Source organism: Monodelphis domestica, chromosome 8 (genome assembly GCF_027887165.1).
Source record: "Monodelphis domestica isolate mMonDom1 chromosome 8, mMonDom1.pri, whole genome shotgun sequence".
Classification (NCBI taxonomy): domain Eukaryota; kingdom Metazoa; phylum Chordata; class Mammalia; order Didelphimorphia; family Didelphidae; genus Monodelphis; species Monodelphis domestica.
The window spans coordinates 56,320,969-56,342,119 of NC_077234.1; the positions used below are offsets into that span (position 1 = coordinate 56,320,969).

At 38.5% G+C, this 21,151-nt stretch overlaps 1 protein-coding gene across 2 annotated transcripts in view; it reads right to left on the minus strand.

Annotated features, from left to right (window-relative positions):
- Positions 1-18,883, minus strand: part of U2SURP (U2 snRNP associated SURP domain containing) — an 81,200-nt gene extending 62,317 nt beyond the window's left edge. For both annotated transcript variants that reach the window (XM_007502097.3, XM_007502098.3), the window contains exon 1: positions 18,574-18,883. In XM_007502097.3, coding sequence (XP_007502159.1) covers positions 18,574-18,618 — 45 coding nt within the window. In that variant the 5' untranslated portion in view covers positions 18,619-18,883. The remainder of the gene's footprint in view (positions 1-18,573) is intronic.
- Between the last annotated feature and the right edge of the window lie 2,268 nt (positions 18,884-21,151).

The window sequence follows — 21,151 nt, forward strand, 5'->3', positions numbered from 1 at the left end:
ATATGAAGTATAAGAAGAGCTATAACAAGACTACCATATAGGGATAAGTCGTAGTAGAATGAGGAAAAAAGTTCCATGGAAATAGAAAGGATGGGGGGCAGCTGGGTGGCTCAGTGGATTGAGTCAGGCCCAAAGACAGGAGGTCCTGGGTTCAAATCTGGTTTCAGACACTTTCTAGCTGTGTGACCCTAGGCAAGTCACTTAACCCCCATTGCCTAGCCCTTACTGCTCTTCTGCCTTAGAACCAATACCCAGTATTGATTCTAAAATGGAAGGCAAGGGTTAAAAAAAAATAGAAAGAACAATTGAAGCAAAGTTATGAGGGGTTAAAAAAAAAAAGAGTTTATATTTTATCTTAGAGGCAACAAGGAAGTTACTAAGTAGGGAAAAGGCAAGGCCAGACCTGAGCTTAAGAAAAATCAATAACAGATGGACTGGTGGCTTGAAATAGTACAGATGAGAAGAAACAACTTGAATAAAAGTAGTAGTTGTGCGATTTGAGAGAAGGGATCAGACCCAAAGCAATTTCTTAAAAGGGTGGATTAAAAGGGGATGGGCATATTTGATAACTGAATATGGATACATGAAGTGAAAGAGATCATGGAAGTCGAAAGAAATGCTAAGGTATAAAGCTAAATGCCTAGAAAGATGGTGCTGCCATCAAAGAAATAGATCAGTGGAGAAGAGGGACTGGGTTGGTAGAGATGTATCCAGTTTTGGATGTGCTGAATTTATGATGTTCAATGGGGAGGTATATAGTTAGATATATCAATCTGGAAATCATCTGTTTAGAAATGCTGATAAAATCTATTGAATAGCAAAAGAAAAATGTATACCTACATAAAGTGTATGACATGGATGAAGATCCAGCACAGAAAACCAAAGAGGGTTTAGACACATAAGACAGTAACTAGGAAACGGGAACCTCTCCAAAACCCAGGAGAGTATCCTGGAGTAAAATCTGATCCAACAGTGTCAAATTCTATAGAAAGTGCAAGAAAGAGGAAAAGATGACAAATGACAAAAGGTCATCAGATCTGGCAACTGAGAATCCTCATCTTTTACTCTGGACAAATACAAGCAAATAAAATACACAGGAGCATTTGTGTATTACCTTTTATTGTACAGGATGCAATAGAATAAAAAGTCTATAAAGAACCTGACAAACTCCTCCAAACTGAGCACGTTGCTGTTAGTACAGAGAGGGCAAAAAATACATAGGAAAAGACTGTTTGGGATTGAGACATGACAAATCAAGACTTATAAACTACTCAGAAGTCTCCTTTGTGTAGCATGAATAATGTATTCAGTGAGATCAAAGTTGCTAGATGTGTCAAATACTAAATGTCACCAAAAAATTAATGTGACTACCTTAACAGAAAGAACAAGCACTGAGGATTGTTTCTGAGCTCTTCTAGCATTCCTACTGTGGCAACTATTTAAAACTATTTATTTCTCAATTTTAGATAAACCACTTTGTTAAAAACTTGTGAGTTTCTGAGTCTTGTTTTACACTTACAAAATGTAAGAACCCTCATATATTAGCTAAGTCACTAAAAGTTTCAAAAGGGTACTTCAGAGAAAAGGAGGTAGGAAAGAAAAAGAATTTCAAAATTTAAAAGGGAAAAATAAAGGGACCAAAGCAAGAATTTAATTTTTAATTAAAAGGAAACACAAGTAACCTACAAAAGAAGTTTGTTTAAAATAGTTCTGTTAAAGTTAGATTAAAGCCCAAAAGTAAGAAAATGACTGAAGATAGACCTTGGAATTGTAATGCTAAGACAAATGGACTAACTGCCAAACAAAATGTAGAGTTGGAGCTAACAAAGTACAGTTCACACTCACTCCTACTTGGAGAAGCAAATGAAGGTTCCATCAGAAATGATTTCACTAAAGGTAACAAGAAATATCTCATACTGAAGTCTGTGTTCATGATCAACATAAACCTCCCCCCAAAAAAAGAGAGACCACCATCAAGATAATTTTGTCATATTTACCAACATTTTTTCAAAGTAACAAGTAGTAGAGATATTCTGGGAAGATATTGCCCAAATCCTCCAAACCAAATCAGTACAGGGTCATTTCAACCCAAAAAACAGTGGTGAAAGGGAAAAAATATGTAGGAAAATGAGTTAAGCAAAAAGGCTTTAAAATTGTAAAGTCAGGCCTCACAACTTTCATCTTTAAAAAAAAAAAGAGAAGAAATCAAAAAGCCTTTACTAAGCACCTTCTTCTATGTCAGATACTGAGCTAGATATCATGGATAGAAAGACCAAAATGAAACGTTATACTCTGGATGAACTTTAACTCTATGGAGAACACTATATATATATATATATATTTACATATATATATAAAAGTAAACAAAATATATAAAACTTTTTTACATATAAAAACATACATTATTCCATCTGATCCCTTAAAAAAAAAAAGGGTAATTACTCTTACAGATGAATATAAGAATGGTTTTAAAGTGACCTGGCCAGAATCACACAACTAGTAAAATCTGAGAAGAGGTTGGAAACCACATCATCCTGATTCATTACTGAGGAAATAAAAGGATCAATGATTATGTTTCATTAAGAGAGCACTAAAAATAAAGGTTTCTTCTCTTCCCACAAAGAAAATGACCTGAACTCATGCAGATAGTGACTAAAAAAAACAGGACTTCAGACTTCAAGTTCACTCTAGCATTTTCTCCTCAAGTGCTATCTCATACTGGCCAAATCAGTTCCTACACAGAGACCTTCTAATCTCTTAGGCTGTTAACCAGCTGGGTAGTAAGCACTACTGTACTTTAAAATATTTTTGTTTGTTTTTTTTAATCAATTTATCAAACAGCAATATTTCCATTCAAATCAGAGAAAAAGAGATTTATATATAAAGACATGATTTTTTTTTTAAACCCTTACCTTCTGTCTTGGAGTCAATACTGTGTATTGGCTCCAAGGTAGAAGAATGGTAAGGGCTAGGCAATGGCAGTTGTGACTTGCCCAGGGTCACACAGCTGGGAAGTGTCTGAGGCCAAATTTGAACCTAGGACCTCCTGTCTCTAAATCCACTGAGCTACCCAACTGCCCATGAATCTTAACTAGGTACTGTTTGCTTCTAAGTATAGCTCAAATGCAACATGTAAGTTATAACACTACTCAACTTGCCCATATTTCCCTCTAACTCTCTCTCATCCTTTATGTAGACCACACAAGTTACACTGACACTCCTTTCACTATTAGTAACCAAAGAATAAAAGCCCTTTCTTGTAAGAAATAAATACATCTTGAAGGAAGGTCTAGCAATACCAGGTTTTAAATTGTAATATAAAGCAATAATTATAAAAACTATCTAGTACTGGCTAAGAAACAGATAGGTAGATCAGTTTAACAGAGCAGACAAAAAACAAACAGCAGTAAAAGATTATATATTTAACCTCTATTATTTAACATTGTACTAAAAACACTAGGAGTAGCAATTAGAGAAGAAAAAGAAATTGAAGGTATTAAAATAGGCAATGAAGAGACCAAGCTATCACTCTTTGTGGATGATATGATGGTCTACTTAAAGAATCCTAGAGAATCAACTAAAAACTAGTGGAAATAATGAACAACTTTAGTAAAGTTGCAAGATACAAAATAAACCCACATTAACTCATCAGCATTTCTATGTATTTCCAACACATCTCAGCAGCAAGAACTAGAAGGAGTAATTCCGTTTAAAATCACCCTAGACAATATAAAATACTTAGGAATCTATCTGCCGAGACAAACACAGGAACTATTTGAACACAACTACAAAACACTCTTCACACAATTAAAACTAGACTTAAACAACTGGAAAAACATTGATTGCTCATGGGTAGGACGAGCTAACGTAATGAAAATGACCATCCTACCCAAACTAATTTACTTACTTAGTGCCATACCCATTGAATTACCAAAAAACTTTTTTACTGAATAAGGAAAAAAAAATAACAAAGTTCATCTGGAAGAACAAGAGATCAAGGGAAATAATGAAAAAAATGTGAAGGAAGGTGGCCTTGCAGTACCAGATCTCAAACTATACTATAAAGCAGTGGTCATCAAAACAATCTTCTCCATTAATGGCAATGCAATGATCCTGAACAACTCGGAGGGATCTGAGAAAGAACACTATCCACATTCAGAAGAAAAACAACTGCTTGATTACATAGGTCGATGCGGATGTGATTGAGGATGTAGACTCTAAATGATCATCCTAGTGCAAACATCAACAACATGGAAATAGATGCTGTTCAAGGATACATGTAAAACCCAGTGAAATTGCGCATCAGCTACAGGAAGGGGTGGGGCAAGGGGAAGGAAAGAATATGATTCTTGTTACCAAAGAATAATGTTCTAAATTGGCTAATTAAATAAAAAGATTAGTTAACATTTTATTTGACAAAAGCATACACCTAGGTTTGTGGAATAAGAAATCACTATTTGGTAAAAATTACTGAGAAAACTATAGTTATCCAGTTAGTTTAGCAGAAACTAGGTAAAGATCAGTATCTTACACTATTCACTAAGAAAAGTTCAAAATAGATACATGATCTAGACCAGTAATAACAAACCCAGGGCACAAAGAACACGCTCTGTGGGTATTTGGCCACCCTCCCTCCTTAGCCTCACCCTCCAAAGGCCATTACTAGAAAGTCAAAGGGACTGGGGTGGAGCTGCTCCCCTCCCCCTCTCCACTGTGCCTGATGACATTTTTTCACATCCCCTGCCCCTCCATCCAACAGCACAATGGGAGTCCACAGGGTGGTAAGGTGGGGGGCTCACAAGTGGCAGAGCTGAAGAGAAGCAGAGCCCTCAGGCCACTCCCCTTCCCCTCTCTACACTCACTAAGGACATTCCTCACTTTACCCATCCCTCGGTCCAGCAGCCCAATGGGAGCCCTTTCTCCCTCCCCTGTGTAGAATCAAGCTCCCACCCCAACCCCATCCCTGTTTGCAGGGCATACCCAGCATGTGATAGGAGGAGAGGCATGGGGGAGGGGGGAGGCAGGGAGGGCCCAGTACTCCATCTCTAAAAGGTTTGCCATCACTAATTTAGACATGAAAGGAAATTATCTCAAGTAAATTAGAGGAAAAGGGAATATATTACCTATCAAATTTATGGATAGAAGAGGAATTTAAAAGTCAAAAAGAGATGAAGAGGGGGCAGCTGGGTAACTCAGTGGATTGAGAGCCAGGCCTAGAGAGGGGAGGTCCTAGGTTCAAATCTGGCCTCAGACACTTCCTAGCTGTGTGACCCTGGGCAAGTCCCCATTGCCTAGCCTTTAATACTCTTCTGCCTTGGAATCAATATTGATTCCAAGACAAAAGGTAAGGGTTAAAAAAAAAAGATGAAGAGAATTGTGAAATGTAAAATGGATGATACATTAAACTGAAACAATTTTGTACAAATAAAATAAATATTGCCAAGACTAGAAGGAAAGCAGAAAATGGGGGGGGGGGGGGGGGGTTATAGACAGTCTCTCAGATATAGGTTTCATATCTAAAATAAACTGAGAACTTTGTAAGATTTATAAAAATAAGAGTGATTCCCCCAAATGATGAATGGGCAGAAATGAACAGACAATTTTTCAGATGAAGAAATCAAAGCCATATACAGGTATATGGAAAAAATGCTCTAAATCACTACTGATTAGAGAAATGCAAACCAAAACAATTCTGAAATAGCATCTTAACAGTCATCAGACTGACTAATATGACATAGCAAAATGACAAACAAAAGGGATAAGGAAAAATGTGGACACTAATACACTGCTAGTGGAGCTGTGAACTGATCCAACCATTTTGAAAAACAATTTGTAATTACACTCAGAGAGTTATAAAACTAGGTAATATTGCTAGGTAATATTGCTGGGTCTGTTTCCCAAGGAGATCAGGGAAAATGGAAAAGAAGCCATATTTTCCAAAATATTTCTAACAGCTTTCTTTGTCGTGGCAATGAATTGGAAATTAAGGAGATGCCCATCAATTGGAAAATGGTTAAACAAATTGTGATATATGATTATGATAGAATACTACTGCACCATAAGAAATGAGCGGGCTAATTTTTAAAAAACTTGGAAAGGATTTATGAAATAATGAACAATGAAATGATTAGAATCAAAAGATAGCCACAGAATACTGGAAGAATAAATTATGACTGTTATTTCCAGATAGTGAACTGAAAGATGAAAACATGAGACTTAATCTGCATGAAAATGTCTCCTAGATTACCTTCAATACCTTCAGTGATGCTTTTGGGGGGGGGGGGGGGCGCAGATGGGGAACAGGAATAAGATACTTCTGAATGGGTTTTATTATGTAAATAGGAAACAAGGAGCAAAGTAAGTAAAACATCAGAGATTTGTGATTTCATTTCTGTAGTCATTTTCTTTGTATATGGAAACATGGTTTTATAAAATTTGGAATAAAAATTTATAATTAAATTTATTTTTTAAATTTTATTTAATTGATTAATTTAGAGTATTTTTCCAGGATTACAAAAATCATGTTCTTTTCCTCCCCCCCCTCCCCCCAACCCCCTCCCATAGCCAATGCACAATTCCACTGGGTTTTACATTGTGTCATCGGTCAAGACCTATTAATTAAATTTAAAAAAAATATATACATGTATAAAAACAAATCTGTACACTGGCAGTCTGGAAAATTACTTATTCAGTACTACTATTAATAAATACTTATCATTTGCCAATCATGCTGAATTAATCAATATTATTGACTAAATGGCTTACTCCCTCACCCTTATATAACTCTAATCCCAGCCTAAATATAAAAGTCCTCTCTTCTAATAGATCCACACAGTGACAATGTCTGAAAATGGGTTTCCCATTTCGCACCTCTAATCCATCACCTTTTTGCCAAGAGGTTAGAAGTATGCTTCAGTCTTCTGAAATTATAATCATTACAATGAAGAGTTCTTTTTTGGTCAAGTGTTTTTCACAATATTGGAGTAATTTCATAAATTGTTTTCTTAGTCCTGCTCACTGTCTGTATCAGTTCATAAAAATCTTCCCAGGTTTCTCTGAACCCATCCTCTTTGTCATTTCCTATAGCCCAATAATATTTCCTTACATGAATATACGATTTGTTCAGCATTCCATTGATTAGTAGTCACTGTTCTCAATGAAGTCATTCTTTAAAAAAGAGTTAGAAGGCACCCGAAATAGCAAATACCAAAGAAGTTCACAGAAAAATTGACTTAAGTTTAAGAGACAGACTACAATTGGTTAATGATAATGAAAATCATTTCCCATCAACTATCCATGAAGTTATACCATTAAAATCAACTCCAAATTATAAGAAAAAATGATGCAATTACAAAAGCCGTGGACCTATCTATCTCCAAACAAAAAGAAAAGGAAAAGAGGAGCTACAAAAAGAAAAAACTTATCCTAAGAACCAAATAAACCATTGTTTACAAATGAAACTGAGAACAAAAAAAAAGGATGCAAAATGGGCATGATTTACTCAATATTGATTCCAAGACAGAAGGTAAGGGTTTCTTTAAAAAATCAATACTATTGATTCCAAGGCAGAAGAGTGGTATGGGCTAGGCAATGTGTTAAGTGACTTGCCCAGGGTCACACAGCTGGGAAATGTCTGAGGCCAGATTTGAACCTAGGACCTCCCATCTCTAGGCCTGGCTCTCAATCCACTGAGCTACTCAGCTTACCCAGAGTAAGATTTACTCTTAAATTTCTATAAATAACTATTCTTCAATCTTCATCAGTAATAGTAACTGTCACATTTGAAATCTAACACCTCAGTAACATATATTAAGCTGATACATAGTAATAATATTTGGAATGAATTTGGGAAGATAGCTAGACCAGAATAAGAACACCCCCCCCCCCAAAAAGAGTCTTGCAGTTGGCAACGTAAGTATGAACACAATGAAGGATCCATTCTCAAGGTCTCAAGGGACTAGAAACCAAATGTGTGAGGATAAAAAGTTCAAAGTATTTTTTTTTTTTGCTAAAAAGGCAATGTTAGCAACTACGTGTGAATCTTAAAACTGCTCAAACTCTTCCTTAAAACATTTGGTTAAGGCTATTCCCATTTAAACAATGCAGGTACTAGATTAGGAATGTATTGGGAACTTTAAAATTACTCCACCCATACTTAGGCATACTTTAGGGGAAGATAAAGTTGTAAAACTCCTTACTGAACAATGAAAAAGTCCCCAACCCATACTTATAGTGAAGCCAAGCCCTTAAGCTAAGTCTATTTTTAGATCTAATACAAAAGGGTGCTAAGTACCTATGAAGGTCAAATTAATCACTAAAAGGTCAGGCAACTTGCAAGGAACAACCTTAGCAAAGAGGTGTGAAATACTCAGAAGTTTTAGTCTACCCAGAGAAGGTGATAACAAGATGTGAATTAAGAATGGCCAGTCCTTTGGAAAAGGTCTTCTGTGATTGGTAAACGTGAAAACTTAGGGGAGGTGACATAGGAGAAAATTCTCTTTAAAAGGAGCTGTCTGAACTTGAGAATCATTGGTCTACCTGAAAAGCCAGAAATAAACAGAAATCTTGACATCATACTACAAGAGACCATCCAAGAAAACTGCCCTGATGTTCTTGAACAAGGGGGAAAATAGACATTGAAAGAGTTCATAGAACATCCTCTATACTAAATCCTCAAAAGGCAACTCCCAGGAATGTAATTGCCAAATTCCAAATCTTTCAAGCTAAGGAGAAAATTCTACAAGAAGCCAAAAAGAGACAATTCAGATACCAAGGAGCACCAATCAGGATCACACAAGACCTGGTAGCTTCCACACTAAAGGACTGCAAGGCCGGGAACATGATTTTCAGAAAAGCAAGAGAACTGGGTCTTCAACCAAGGATCATCTATCCATCAAAACTGACTATATACTTCCAGGGGAAAGTATGGGCATTCAACAAAATAGAATATTTCCAAGTTTTTTGTAAAGAAAAGACCAGAACTAAGTGGAAGGTTTGATATCCAAACACTAAGATCAAGAGAAACATGAAAGGGTAAATAAGAAAAAGCGGGAAAAGGGGAAAAAAAAGGAGCTGTCTGAACCAGTTCATGGGAGTTTGGATTAGTTCAGCTTCAGGAGCTGAACTGGAGGGTCTCTCTGAACACTAGAGTTTTGCTTGGGACAATCTTATGGTGAGTGATTAAAGACTGACTTAGTTTTCTCTCTTAAAACAAAAGGCCTAGGTCAATGGCCTAGGCCCTAGCCTTCCTATTATTTCCTCTTACTCTGTCTCTTTCTCTTCCCTTAATTCTTTCATTTGTATTAATTAAAATCTCAATACTCAGCTGACTTGGGTATTTCCTATTTGGGAATTTTCCCATGGCGACCACTTATTTTTGATTTAATTCAAGACACTGTCTTGAAACCATATTTTCGGTCACAGTTTATGGCAACCACTCTTTTGTCTGTAACATACGAATCATATGAGTGATTTCTCATCAGTACCTCCTATCAATGCATCTGCATCTAGGAATGAATTTAAAAACCATGGTACAGTCTTCTAAGAAGTACTAAAACTTAGAAGAGCTCAGATTGGCTGAAAGGAAAGCTTCTCCCACCCCCAAATATTTCATTCAGGGTTATTTCATTAATACAGGAGGTCTCTGCAATGACAGAAAACAGAACTTTAATACTCAGATTTCTCCTAAACTCCATCCAACCTGCTGGCAACAGTAGCCATAGCAGGAAAGGAGGCAAAGGATTCTCAGAATTGCAAAGTGTTTTTAGACTAACAATAAACCTGGACCACTGGAACTTTGAAAATGAGATCTTTGTCCAATGAGTGCACTTATTTCTAAAAGAGACGAATCATATCTTGACATTCTTATCATAAAAAAATAAACCAGAAGAAGGAAGCTGCAGTTCAATAGGAGGACATAGTCTTTGGAGTTGTAAAAAAAGGAATTGTCAGAGAAAGTCTGAAAGTATACCCCAAAAGGAGCAAAAAACATTGTTTCATAGGATCACTATGTATTACAATATTAATAATCACTTGTAAAAATGCCACCATAAAAAATTACAACTTATGTACTAATGTTAGTTAATGAGAGAAAAACGTGGAAAAAATTCTACAAAGAATGTAATAAAACTTTCTAAATCAAATCAATATATAGTCTTATATTTGGTGACTTCAATGCCAAGTTGGAAAAAGGTAAGGCTAGGGGGAAAATCTATGGAAAAGCACAATTCAAGAAGGAAGTTGCCTATCAATTACATTTTCTCTGTAAGTATTCCTGTGTTACAAACAGGAGAATTTTGAGTAATGTACAAAAAAAAAAAGATTTGGAGGGTATTCTTCATCTATACTGTTCAAGGTGGGTAAGATCATTATAACTTCCAATGGGGGAAAAAAAACAAAAGTGCTCAGCTATAACTTGGTTTCCATTTTCTCAGTCAAAATAATGAGAGAATCATGAGCGGCATACTCAAAATATCTAAGAGTTGAAACTCAAAATATGTATGAAGAAGAGACCATTTAGACAAAAGTTTAACTCAAGAGTCTGTGAACCTGTTGTTTTAATATTTTGGTAATAGTATTTCAGTATCATTGGTTTCCTTTGTAATTTCATGTATTTTATTTTGTGCATTTAAAAATACTATTCTGATTATGTTGTAAAATGAAAGGGGAATGGGTAGTTAGGTGGTTCAGTGGTTTGAGAGCCAGGCCTAGAGATGGGAGGTCCCATGTTCAACTCAAACGCTTCCTAGCTGTGTGACCCTGGGCAAGCTACTTTTACCATCATCATCTAGGCCTTACTGCTCTTCTGCCTTAGAACCAATATATATAGTACTGAATCTCAGATGGAAGGTAAGGGGTTGGGGGGGGGGGGGAGGATGAAAGGAGATTTTATCTCCTTTATGAAGGAGATATGAAAGTTATGAAAGGAGAAACTATCTAGACTTTTATAAACTGATAGCAATGGAATGCAAGAATTAGGAAAACAATTTAACAAGAACAATATTTGTAAAGACAAAACTTTGAAAGACTTAACTCTGATCTATACAACAGCAAATCATGATTCCAGAGAACTTAAAAACATGCTACCAACAACCTCTGGAGATGGAGAAAGAAAGGGAACAAGCCTATTAAGTACCTACTATATGAGGGGCACTATATTAAGAATTGGCACCACAAAGGATCTCGTGTTCTAGAGGGGAAGAGAAGATATAAAAAACTATGTACAAATAAGCTACACCCAGGAAAATTTGGAAAGAAATAGAGGCAAGGCATTAAAATGAAGAAAGAACAGGAAAGGCTTCCTATAGAATGTGGTATTTTATAGCTAAGCAAGATATGGATGCCTGGAAATGGAGATGAGGAAGAAGAGAATTTAAAGGTACTGAAAATGCCCAGAATCTGGAGATGGAGTATCTCATGTGATGAACAAACAGTGTAAAAACGGAGACTTGAATCCAAGACTTCAATCCCCAGAAGTCCTTACTCCACTTCCCCAGAATGCTTTGTAATCTCACTGAATTCTCACTTGGGCTGAGAGCAATTATTTAAAGTTCTCAACAGGTGTCTCATGATCTGAGTAAAATTGAATTGGGTCTTTAGGCCCACCTAGCATGTGCCTTTCTTACTTGTATTTTCTTAAATTCTCAACCTTTAATAAACTTCTAAAAAAATAATACTCCTTGCAGAGACTAACTAATTTCTACCTGCCTCAGTTTCCCTAAATTTTAATCTTTACAACAGCTTGGAGGAATGTCACTGGATCAAAAAGCACAGGGAAATTTTAAGTGTAAGAAGTCTGAAATAGTAGGGATGCGCCAGGTTATAAAGAGCTTTAAAAGCCCAAAGAGGATTTTAAACTTGATCCTGAAAATGTTTTTTAATGAGTTAAATTTAATTGAGCACGACTGAGAAGTTAGGGGGCATGGTGAGACCTGTGCTTAAGGAAGATCATTTTGATAGGCAAAGTGGAGGACAGACTGGGGCATGGTGAAGCTTGTGGCAAAATAGTTGAGGTGTCAAGAAAAGGGTGAATGCGCATGCCAAAAGGTGCAAGTAGATTCAAAATTAAATAAATGCTGTTAAATGAATGAACATACATATTCTCTCCACAGATCACAACCTATTCACCCTTCCTCATGCTGTTTTTTGACCATATTCTTTTGTATGTCCTCTAGAAGTGACAGATAATGTACTAAAGGACTTCCTCCAGGACTTTTTACATTTCAAGAACACTTATGGAGGTTTTTGAACCATCTACTTGTATATATTTTGCTCAGAAGCACATGACCCTTGCTCTAGGCAGCTAAATGGCACAGTTAGTAGATTGCTGAAGACCTGAGTGTGAATCTTGCTGTTCACACTACTCCCTAGCTATATATCACAACCTATCTGTGCCCATATAGTCAAGCAATCATTCCATTTTCTGTTGATTTATTTACTTCTCTGTCATTCAAAGCTCTTCACATCCTGGCTCATTCCTGGTCTGCTTTCACATTACTCCCTTCTCTTCATATTTAACTTATTGCTCTGTGCACATTACATTCCATTTTCCCCATCCTGGTCTCTCTGCACTGGCTTTTCCCAAGCCTGAAATGTTCTCCCTCCTCAGATTTACCCCCTTAAAGAGTTCCTGGTTTCCTTTAAGGCTCAGCTCAAGGTTCCATACCATATTGCTTGTTTTCTCAATGAGCCGGAGAGGGTGAGAAGAGAATCTGGGACTCAAATTTTTAAAAATGAGTGTTTAAAAAAATTTTAATGTAATTGGGAAATATATCGGAAAATAAAAATGTAACTTTTTTTAAAAAAGGACTCAGCTCCAGCACCCCTTTCTAAATGAGACTTTCCCTGGTCCCCCTGCTCAGGTGCTAATGCCTTCCCCCAAGGTTACTTTGTAACTATATTGTATCATGTTTAAATGTCTGTGTAAATATATGTGTACAAATCCTGTTTATATGTATGTGTGCAGCATGCTTACATGCACACATATTTCTTCCTTTCTTTATGAAGATATTTTATTTTCATGGGAAGGTGGAAAGTGAGCATGATACTAAAAAAGAAAAGAAAAAAGGACACCAATGACTCAGTCTACTATAAATCATGCTTTCTTTAGGTGATGCGCCTTTCTGCAGCTCAGCAATTCTTTCCTCTTTTGTTGACTACCTATCCCATTTGGCATAGCAGCTATTTCAAAAAATTTCCAGTCTCTTCAAATTCAATACCAATTGCATCCCACAACTTTATCTTGGCATCCTTTCCTAAGACAAGTACATTCCCTACACCTATTTTCATATCTACTTTCTTCTGGAAGTCTGAACCTTATGTAGTCTTCTTTGAATGTTTTCAAATGAATATTTATTTTATGCATTTTGTTTATGCATATGAATACCAAAAAATTTTACTGAAAAATGTTTTCTCATCCAAGTTCATGGACCCCCTGAAAGTCCAAAAAACCCAGATCAGGAGTCTACGTAGAGTTGCCAAGAACACAGAGGAGTTCAATGACCAGTCCCAGGTTCAGCCAGTATGTGTCAAAGGTAAGACTTGAAGTCAAATCTTCCTAACTTCTATGTTCCTGATCCCTTATTTGAGGTTTTCTATTACATGTTATAGAGAAGGGAATGTCTCATACTTTGTAGAAGAAGCACTAGGAACAAAGATCTATAGTCCATCGGTGAATGACAAGAGCAGTTAGCAGACATGGCCATGTCTTCAACAAAAGCACAGGCACTACACAACTCTTAACATTGGAACAGCAAGACAACTTCAAATGATAGTGGCAACAGAGGAGCCTAAAGCATCCTGGAGCTATGTCTTACACAAATGTGGTTAAGAATGTCAATTATGACAGAGAATTTCATGGCTCTAAAAAATTCTAATCAGGAAGCTTTGAGCTTAGCTGTTTCTCCTGAAAAATTGTCATCAGTCTCTTTTAGCAAAAGGTAACACTGACAAGTATTTCTTAAGGGCATCTTGTGTGCCAGATATGTCTATTTATGTGTACTACTAAATTTATAGTCAGAATATAAATGCTAAACTAAATCCTGACAACATACAAAGAACCTGCTTTTCCAGGTTTTTTTCATGGTTTTACTTTTGAAAAGGGAACATGAGGCATATTTGTCTCCTTTGTGAACCTTGTAAATTTGCAACTGCAAAACACACTAAGCAGCTATTGGCTAGAGTGGGTCTTTGTTTTCAAGATAAATAAATCAAGAATTTCCATCAATCTACAAAAGTTAGTATCAATTGTTGTATTCAACCAATGGAAACCTTAAATGTCTTTTGTTTCTTCTCTTCCAATTTTTAGTGAGGATATAGAAAAAAGCAAACAGCTTCAATGACTCCACAGTAATCTAGGCCAACTTACTCACCATATAAACACTTCACTTAAGGGAAGGGATGGTATAAACAAAAACGAACACTCTTCACCTAGCTTTAGCAAAACAAGGAAATGCTCACAGGTCCTAATGATTACTGAACTGTTGAATTTTGAGTAGTCAATTCAAAGGAAGATAGTAATACTCTAAACATCTGACTGGGTAAAAATCCATACCCAATACTATCAATCAATAAATACTATTGGGGCAGCTGGGTGGATCAGTGGAAAGAGAGCCAGGCCTAGAGATGGGAGGTCCTGGGTTCAAATTTGACCTTAAGATACTTCCTAGCAGCATGACTCTGGCAAGTCACTTAATCTCAATTGCTTTTTTTGGATACTTAGTATCCATTCCAAGATAGAAGGTAACAGTCTATTTAAAAAGAAATAAATAAGCAAGCTCAGGCTGGAGATAAAACAAAATAGCCCTAAAATCTTACATTCTTGCTTACTTACATGAAAGTGAAGCAAGAAGAAATGGGCTAATTGAAAAAGGAGAACCAAAAACTGACAGGAAAACCAGGCCTTAAAAATCAGCACCTAGAAACTTATGATTTCATGAGAAATCAAGAAATAATAAGGCAGAATCAAAGGAATGAAAAAAAAATACAGAATAAAACATGAAATATCTTATTGAAAAAACAACTAACCTAGAAAATAGAGACAATTTGAGAATTATTGGACTACCTGAAAGCCGTGATCAAGAAAAAACCTTGGACATAATATTTCAAGAGATTATCAAAGATAACTGCCCAGAGTTCTTCAAACAAGAAAATAAAATTGAAAAGGAAAGAATTCACAGATCACCTCCAGAAAGAAATCCTCAAATGACAACTTCCAGGAATAGATTAGATTAGCTAAAGTCAAGAGCAACCAAGTCAAGGGAAAAATACTTCAAACAGTCTGAAAGAAACCATTCAAATACTAGGGAGCTACAATCAGGACCACACAGGATCGAAAGGCATGGAATATGATATTCAGGAAGGCAAAAGATTTGGGTTTACAACCCAGAGTCACCTATCCAGCAAAACATGAGTATATTCTTTCAAAGGAATGGACATTCAATAAGATAGAAGATTTCCAAGCATTCCTGAGGAGTAAGTCAGACCTAAACAAAAAATCTGAAGTCCAAACATGAGACAAAAGAGGAGCCAAAAAAGGTAAATAAGAAAGAGATGTAAGGGATGCATTAAGGTTAAAATGTTTATAAGTCTACATGGAAAGAGGATTTCTGTAATTCTCAAAAATTACTCTTGGTAGTATAGAAGACAGAAGGAATATACTCAGAAAGAGGGTGCAGAAATAAGCCAATTATGGTGATATAATGTATACGATGATATATAATGATATCGTATATATGTAAATATGATGATATGGAATATGTATGAGAAAAGAAAGACCTTAGAGGGAGAACATTTAGGAGTCTAAGAAAGGTAATGAGAACCTGGGCACTTAGTAGAGAGAAGTGGATAGAGATGCAAGAGATGTCATGTAGTCTGAAATAATATGATCTAATGACTCACTGGGTATATAGTGTTTAAGGAGTTGAGGATGATATCAAAGTAAAGAACCTGGGTAAATGGAAAGATGTTAATAGCCATGACAAAAGCATTTTTGTATAAATACTTCTGTATTTATGTTCAGAAGAGGGCTAGGTGAATTTGGGGGGAAAGATGATGAGCTTTGTTCTAAATAAGTTAAGTTTGAGATGTCTACAAAACATCCACTTAGAAATGTCCAACCCAGATCTAATGAACTGGGATAGTTCTGAAGAGAATTTGGGGCTAAATATGTAGATTTGGGCATTTTCTATAAAGAGATGACTCCAAAACTAACCAGCTCTCCTCTTCAGACAACTAAAGAGCAAAAAAAAAAAGAGCGAAGGCAGATGTAGCCTGATTATATAGAAAGGAAAAGATCAAAGGAGGATGTGAAGATTCATGCATGTTACCCAACAATTTTCAGAAGAATGGGAGAATATCAATATAAAATCAGAAAACAGTAAAGGTGGAAGAGACTTTAAAGATAATCTGTTTTCACACATGAAGAAATATATCAAGCAGTTACTCAATATGAAAGAGAAAATTATTTGTTGTTTCCCGATTGGGAAATAGGACATCCCTAAATAATTTCCACTGTCAACATCACATAAATACATTTTTAAAAAAGATTTTTAGCATTGTTAATTGTTTTCAGAAATTACTACTTCCTAGGGGATATAACAAGCAAAGTACAGATCAGAACCAGTTATGACTAATGGGGACCAAGAGGAAATCTAAGACGTCTTTACAGTATTCCAGTAGTTTTAATTTAGTTTATTATTTTGAAACCTGACATCTCAAAATATCAGATAGAATCTAATTAATATACTCCAGCAAAAGGCAAAGAACAGCCACTCCCTTCAAGGACTTCACCTCCCTCCATCCCCCTCACAATTAGTAAGGGTATACTATAATAACTGCTTATTTAGAATTAAGTTCTAGCTGATATTTTGAGATGTCAGATTTCAAAATAAATTAAAACTACTGGAATACATAAAGAAGTGTGGCAATATAATCAGATGTATAATACTTACAGATTACAGTAGGGATGTGGCAAAGTTCCAGAAATATAGCCAACTACAAGTAAATATGAGACTACCCCTGCATACAATTATAAGGCCCAAACAGTAAAACCAAAAATTACCAACTATATTGTAGAACCATTGACACAAGCAAAGGGGTACTGAAGTAAATAAACAAGTAAAATCCAATTCCTTTTGAGGCTGAAGTCTAGGATTGAAACCTGCCTCAACCACCTATTTACCTGTGACCTTGGGCAAACTGATTGGTCTTTCTGGGTTTCAGTCTGCTACTCTTGCAAATGAAGGGGTTGGATTAGAGGATACAAGGTCCCCTCCAGCTCTTCATCAATGATCTTTTTTTTTTTTGATCCTTTACTTTCCATCTTACAATCAATATTGTATATTGGTACAAGGCAGAAGAGAAATAAGGGCTAAGCAATAGGGGTCAAGTGACTTGCTCAGGGTCACACAGCTAGGAAGTGTCTGAAACCAAATCTGAACCCACAACCTTGCAGCAACTTGGAACTGATACTTAGCGTTGACTAAGAGACAGAGGTTTGTTTTGATTTTCTTAATACAGTAAGGAGTTACTTCTCAAAATGTTTCCCAAATATTTCATAACAAGCATTTCTCACCTTTATTAAAAAACCAAATTACTAGTGAGAACTGATCAGTCTTGGGAGCTCATCCAATGCTCTGACTGAGACATTATGGACGACTTAAAATGAGGCAATATTTGTACAAGATTTAGTCCTGTGGTCAGGGCATAGTAGCCATTTACAAAAGGCTCGATGCCTTCTCCTCGGCCATTCACAGCTCTAAAAAAAAAGTGAAAAACGATGTTTTCGTGCACACGATTAGGCCTGGGCGCTGGGCTGAGGTCAGAGGTCTCGGGTGGTAAAGAGAAGGCCAGTTCTGCTCCTTTCTACCTGGGTGACCTTGGGAGGGAGGTGGCCGCGGCTGCCCGGGCCGCAGCTTCTCGTGAGCCCCCAGGCCCCGTCCAGCTAGACTCGAAGATGCCACGGGAGGCGGCGGGCAGCCTTCCCACGCTGCTCCTCCGCAGAGCACCCCGGGGAGGGACTAACGGTCTTGCTAATTGGCCCACGTGCAAAACCAACTCCGGCGTGACCCAGGGACGGCCCAGGTCGAAGGTGCCGGCGCGCCTGGGCCTAAACCTCGGCGCCGAAGCCTCACGCCGGCCCTCCGAGGATTTCCACCCAGTTACGCGCCTCAGGCAGCCCAGGCCTAGAAGAAGGATTTCCCGCGTCCTCCGGGCGCTGACCCCGCCGCCCTGGGAGCCTCGGAGCCTGGGCCTCCCGCCAAGAGCAGACGGGGACGGCGGCGCGGACAGCGGGCGAACGCCTCGCCCTCACCCCGGGCTCTGGGCTAGCTCTCGGCGCGCCAGGCCGCGCTCCTCCGCCCGCCCTCAGTGCCGCCACGGAGGCCGGGCTGCAGAGAAGAGCTCAGGCCTCGCAGGCTGCGCACCACGGCGCGGCGGCGCCCCGCCCCCGGCCGGGCCTGGCCTAACCTGCCGGCCTAAGTCCCGGCGGCGGGCGCCCATCGCCTTCACCCTCCTCCGCTGCCCGGGTACCCTCCCTCGCCCCCGCCCGACCCGCGAAGACCCCTCGGAAATTACCTTTGAACTGGATTTCTGCGAGCCGCCTGGCGTTTTGTCCGCCATCTTGCGTCCTGCCCCTCCTCGGCGGCAGCAGCAGGAGTGAGTCGAGCGCCGACCGTGCGTGCAGATCGTCGTCGGGGGCCCGCCAGAAGCGTCTGCAGGGGAAAAGAGCCGATAGCCGAGAAAGCGAGCCGAGAGGGCGAACTGCCTAAGGTCCCTCGCTTCCCCCTCCCCCACCGAAGGCCGGGAAAGATGAAGATGGTCGGACGTCACGTGCCTCCCGAACCCGCCTTCCGGACGCCCATTGGGGAGGGCGCCTGGGATGGGGCGGGGCTTGGTGCGCGCGCCCCTTTACTGGACGCGGCTCAGGGAGGCCAGGACACGTCCCCTTCCTTGGGCGCCCCCCAGCGGCGCTCTGGGAGTCTGGGCTAAGCTTGGAGCACGGCACTCTCTAATCAGTCTTTAAAAATAGAGAATTAAAACGATTTGCTGTTTTAGAAAGGGGCGGGAAGGAACTCCAGGGCTATGGAGAAACTGTTTGGTCTTGTAAATAACAAGTTGGGATGTCTGAGTTCAAATTCTGCTCTTAATCATTTAAAAAAGTATAGGGGCAGCTGGGTGCTCAGTGGATTGAGTCAGACGCAGAGATGGAGGTCCTGGATTCAAATTTGACCTCAAACACTTCCTAGCTCTGTGACTCTGGACAAGTCTCTTAACCCCCATTGCCTAGCCCTTACCACTCTTCCGCCTAAGAACTAATACCCAGTATTAATTCTAAGACGGAAGATAAGATTTTTTTTAAAAAAGTATATCTTCCGTTCCCTATCAGTAAAGTGGGGATGATCACATTCCTGGAAGGAAAGGTTCTTAACCTGTCTTTGTGTCCTGGACTTCTTGGGTAGCCTGGTGGATCATAATGCAAATCCCCTTCTGAGTAATATCTGGAAATGCATCAAATAAAAGAGGATTGCAAAGGAAAGCAATTAATATTGATAGGCATCTATTGGGAGCAGCTAAGCGGCTCAGTGGATAGAGCGCCAGGACTGGAGACAGAAGATCCTAGGCTCAGTTCGTACTTCATACACTTCCTAGCCCTGTGACCCCAGGATCACTTTACCCCCATTGCCCAGTCGTTGTTACTTTTCTGCCCTGGAAGCGATACATTGTATTGATTCTAGGACGGGAAGTTAAGATTTAAGAAAAGAAAGGAAAGGCATTTATTAAAATATCGGGGAAAACAAGTATGTGAACGCCAGGTCAATAGTCAGCATTACTGGCTTGTGCTATTCTAATGAGATGGTGTAGGTGAAGTGTTTTACACCCCCTAAAAGTGATATTAAATGCCAGAGATTAGTTTTGCATCCCAGAGGGTAGGACACATCCCTTGCATACTTAGGAACTTAGCAAACTGAGTAAGATGGGGAAGGATTCTGCCCTGTTTTGTCCCTCTATACTACTTCACTTGGATTCATCAGCTCCCACCCATATCATCTCTGTGCTGACAAAATAATCAAATCTACCTCTTCGGCTTCAGTCTCTCTGCGGAGCATCTCCAACTGCCTTTCAGATATCTGGATGTCCAGAAGACGCCTTAAATTCAGCCTGGCCAAAACCTTCCGTACTCCTTTTCCCTTATACTTTTTTTTGTAACTCTTACTTTCTGATTTAGAATTGATACTAAGTGGCAAAGGCACTTGCCCAGGGTCACACAGCTAGGAAGAGTCTGAGGTCCGTTTTGAACCCAGAACCTCCCAGATCTCCAGTTCTGGAGCTCTATAGTATCTCCTGTTTCCAGGCATCTCCCTCCTCACTTCTGCTAATCCAGGCTTCCTTCAAATCCCAACTAAAATCCTTCCATCTGCAGGAAGCCTATCCCAATCCCTTTTAATTCCTGTGTGCCTGCCTTCTGTTAATTATTTCCTATTTATCCTACATATAGCCAGTTCATACTTACGGATTTGTTTGTTGTCTCCCTATTAGTGTGCTCCTCAAAAGGAAGGCTTATATTTTGCCTTTCTTTATATACCTGGTTCTTTGGGATGTGCATAAGTAGGTTTTTATATAAATGCTTTTTTTGACTGACTGATTTGAGAGCTCATTTAGCCCGGCATTTTACAGACATACTTAGTCTCTTTTCAGGTTATTCACAACTTTTCCTAGATCTTATTTTCTTCTTCTTTAAAATGGGAATTTTGGACAAGATGACCTCTGAGGGCCCTTCTGTACTTCATCTATGACTTTAGGGCTTGTAAAAGTGCTTTCTTCACAACTTATTGGGAGGGGAAAGGCATTGCATGTATTATTATTATCTCCTTTTTATAAATTAAAACTGAGGAGTTAAGAGCCCTGCCCAAGATCACATAATTAACTGGTTGATTTTTTTAATTGGAGATTGTATATTGATTGGAAATGTATATATGATGTATATATATATATATATTTATATATATATATATATATATATAATTTTCTAAATGCTTTGCTGTTTGGGTAGACAAATCTAAGTCTATATATCCCTGACCAATGATCCAGAAAATTACTTAATGGCCTCCTTTCTCATATCCTAAATAGAAGGTAGTCACAGGAATTCCAGATT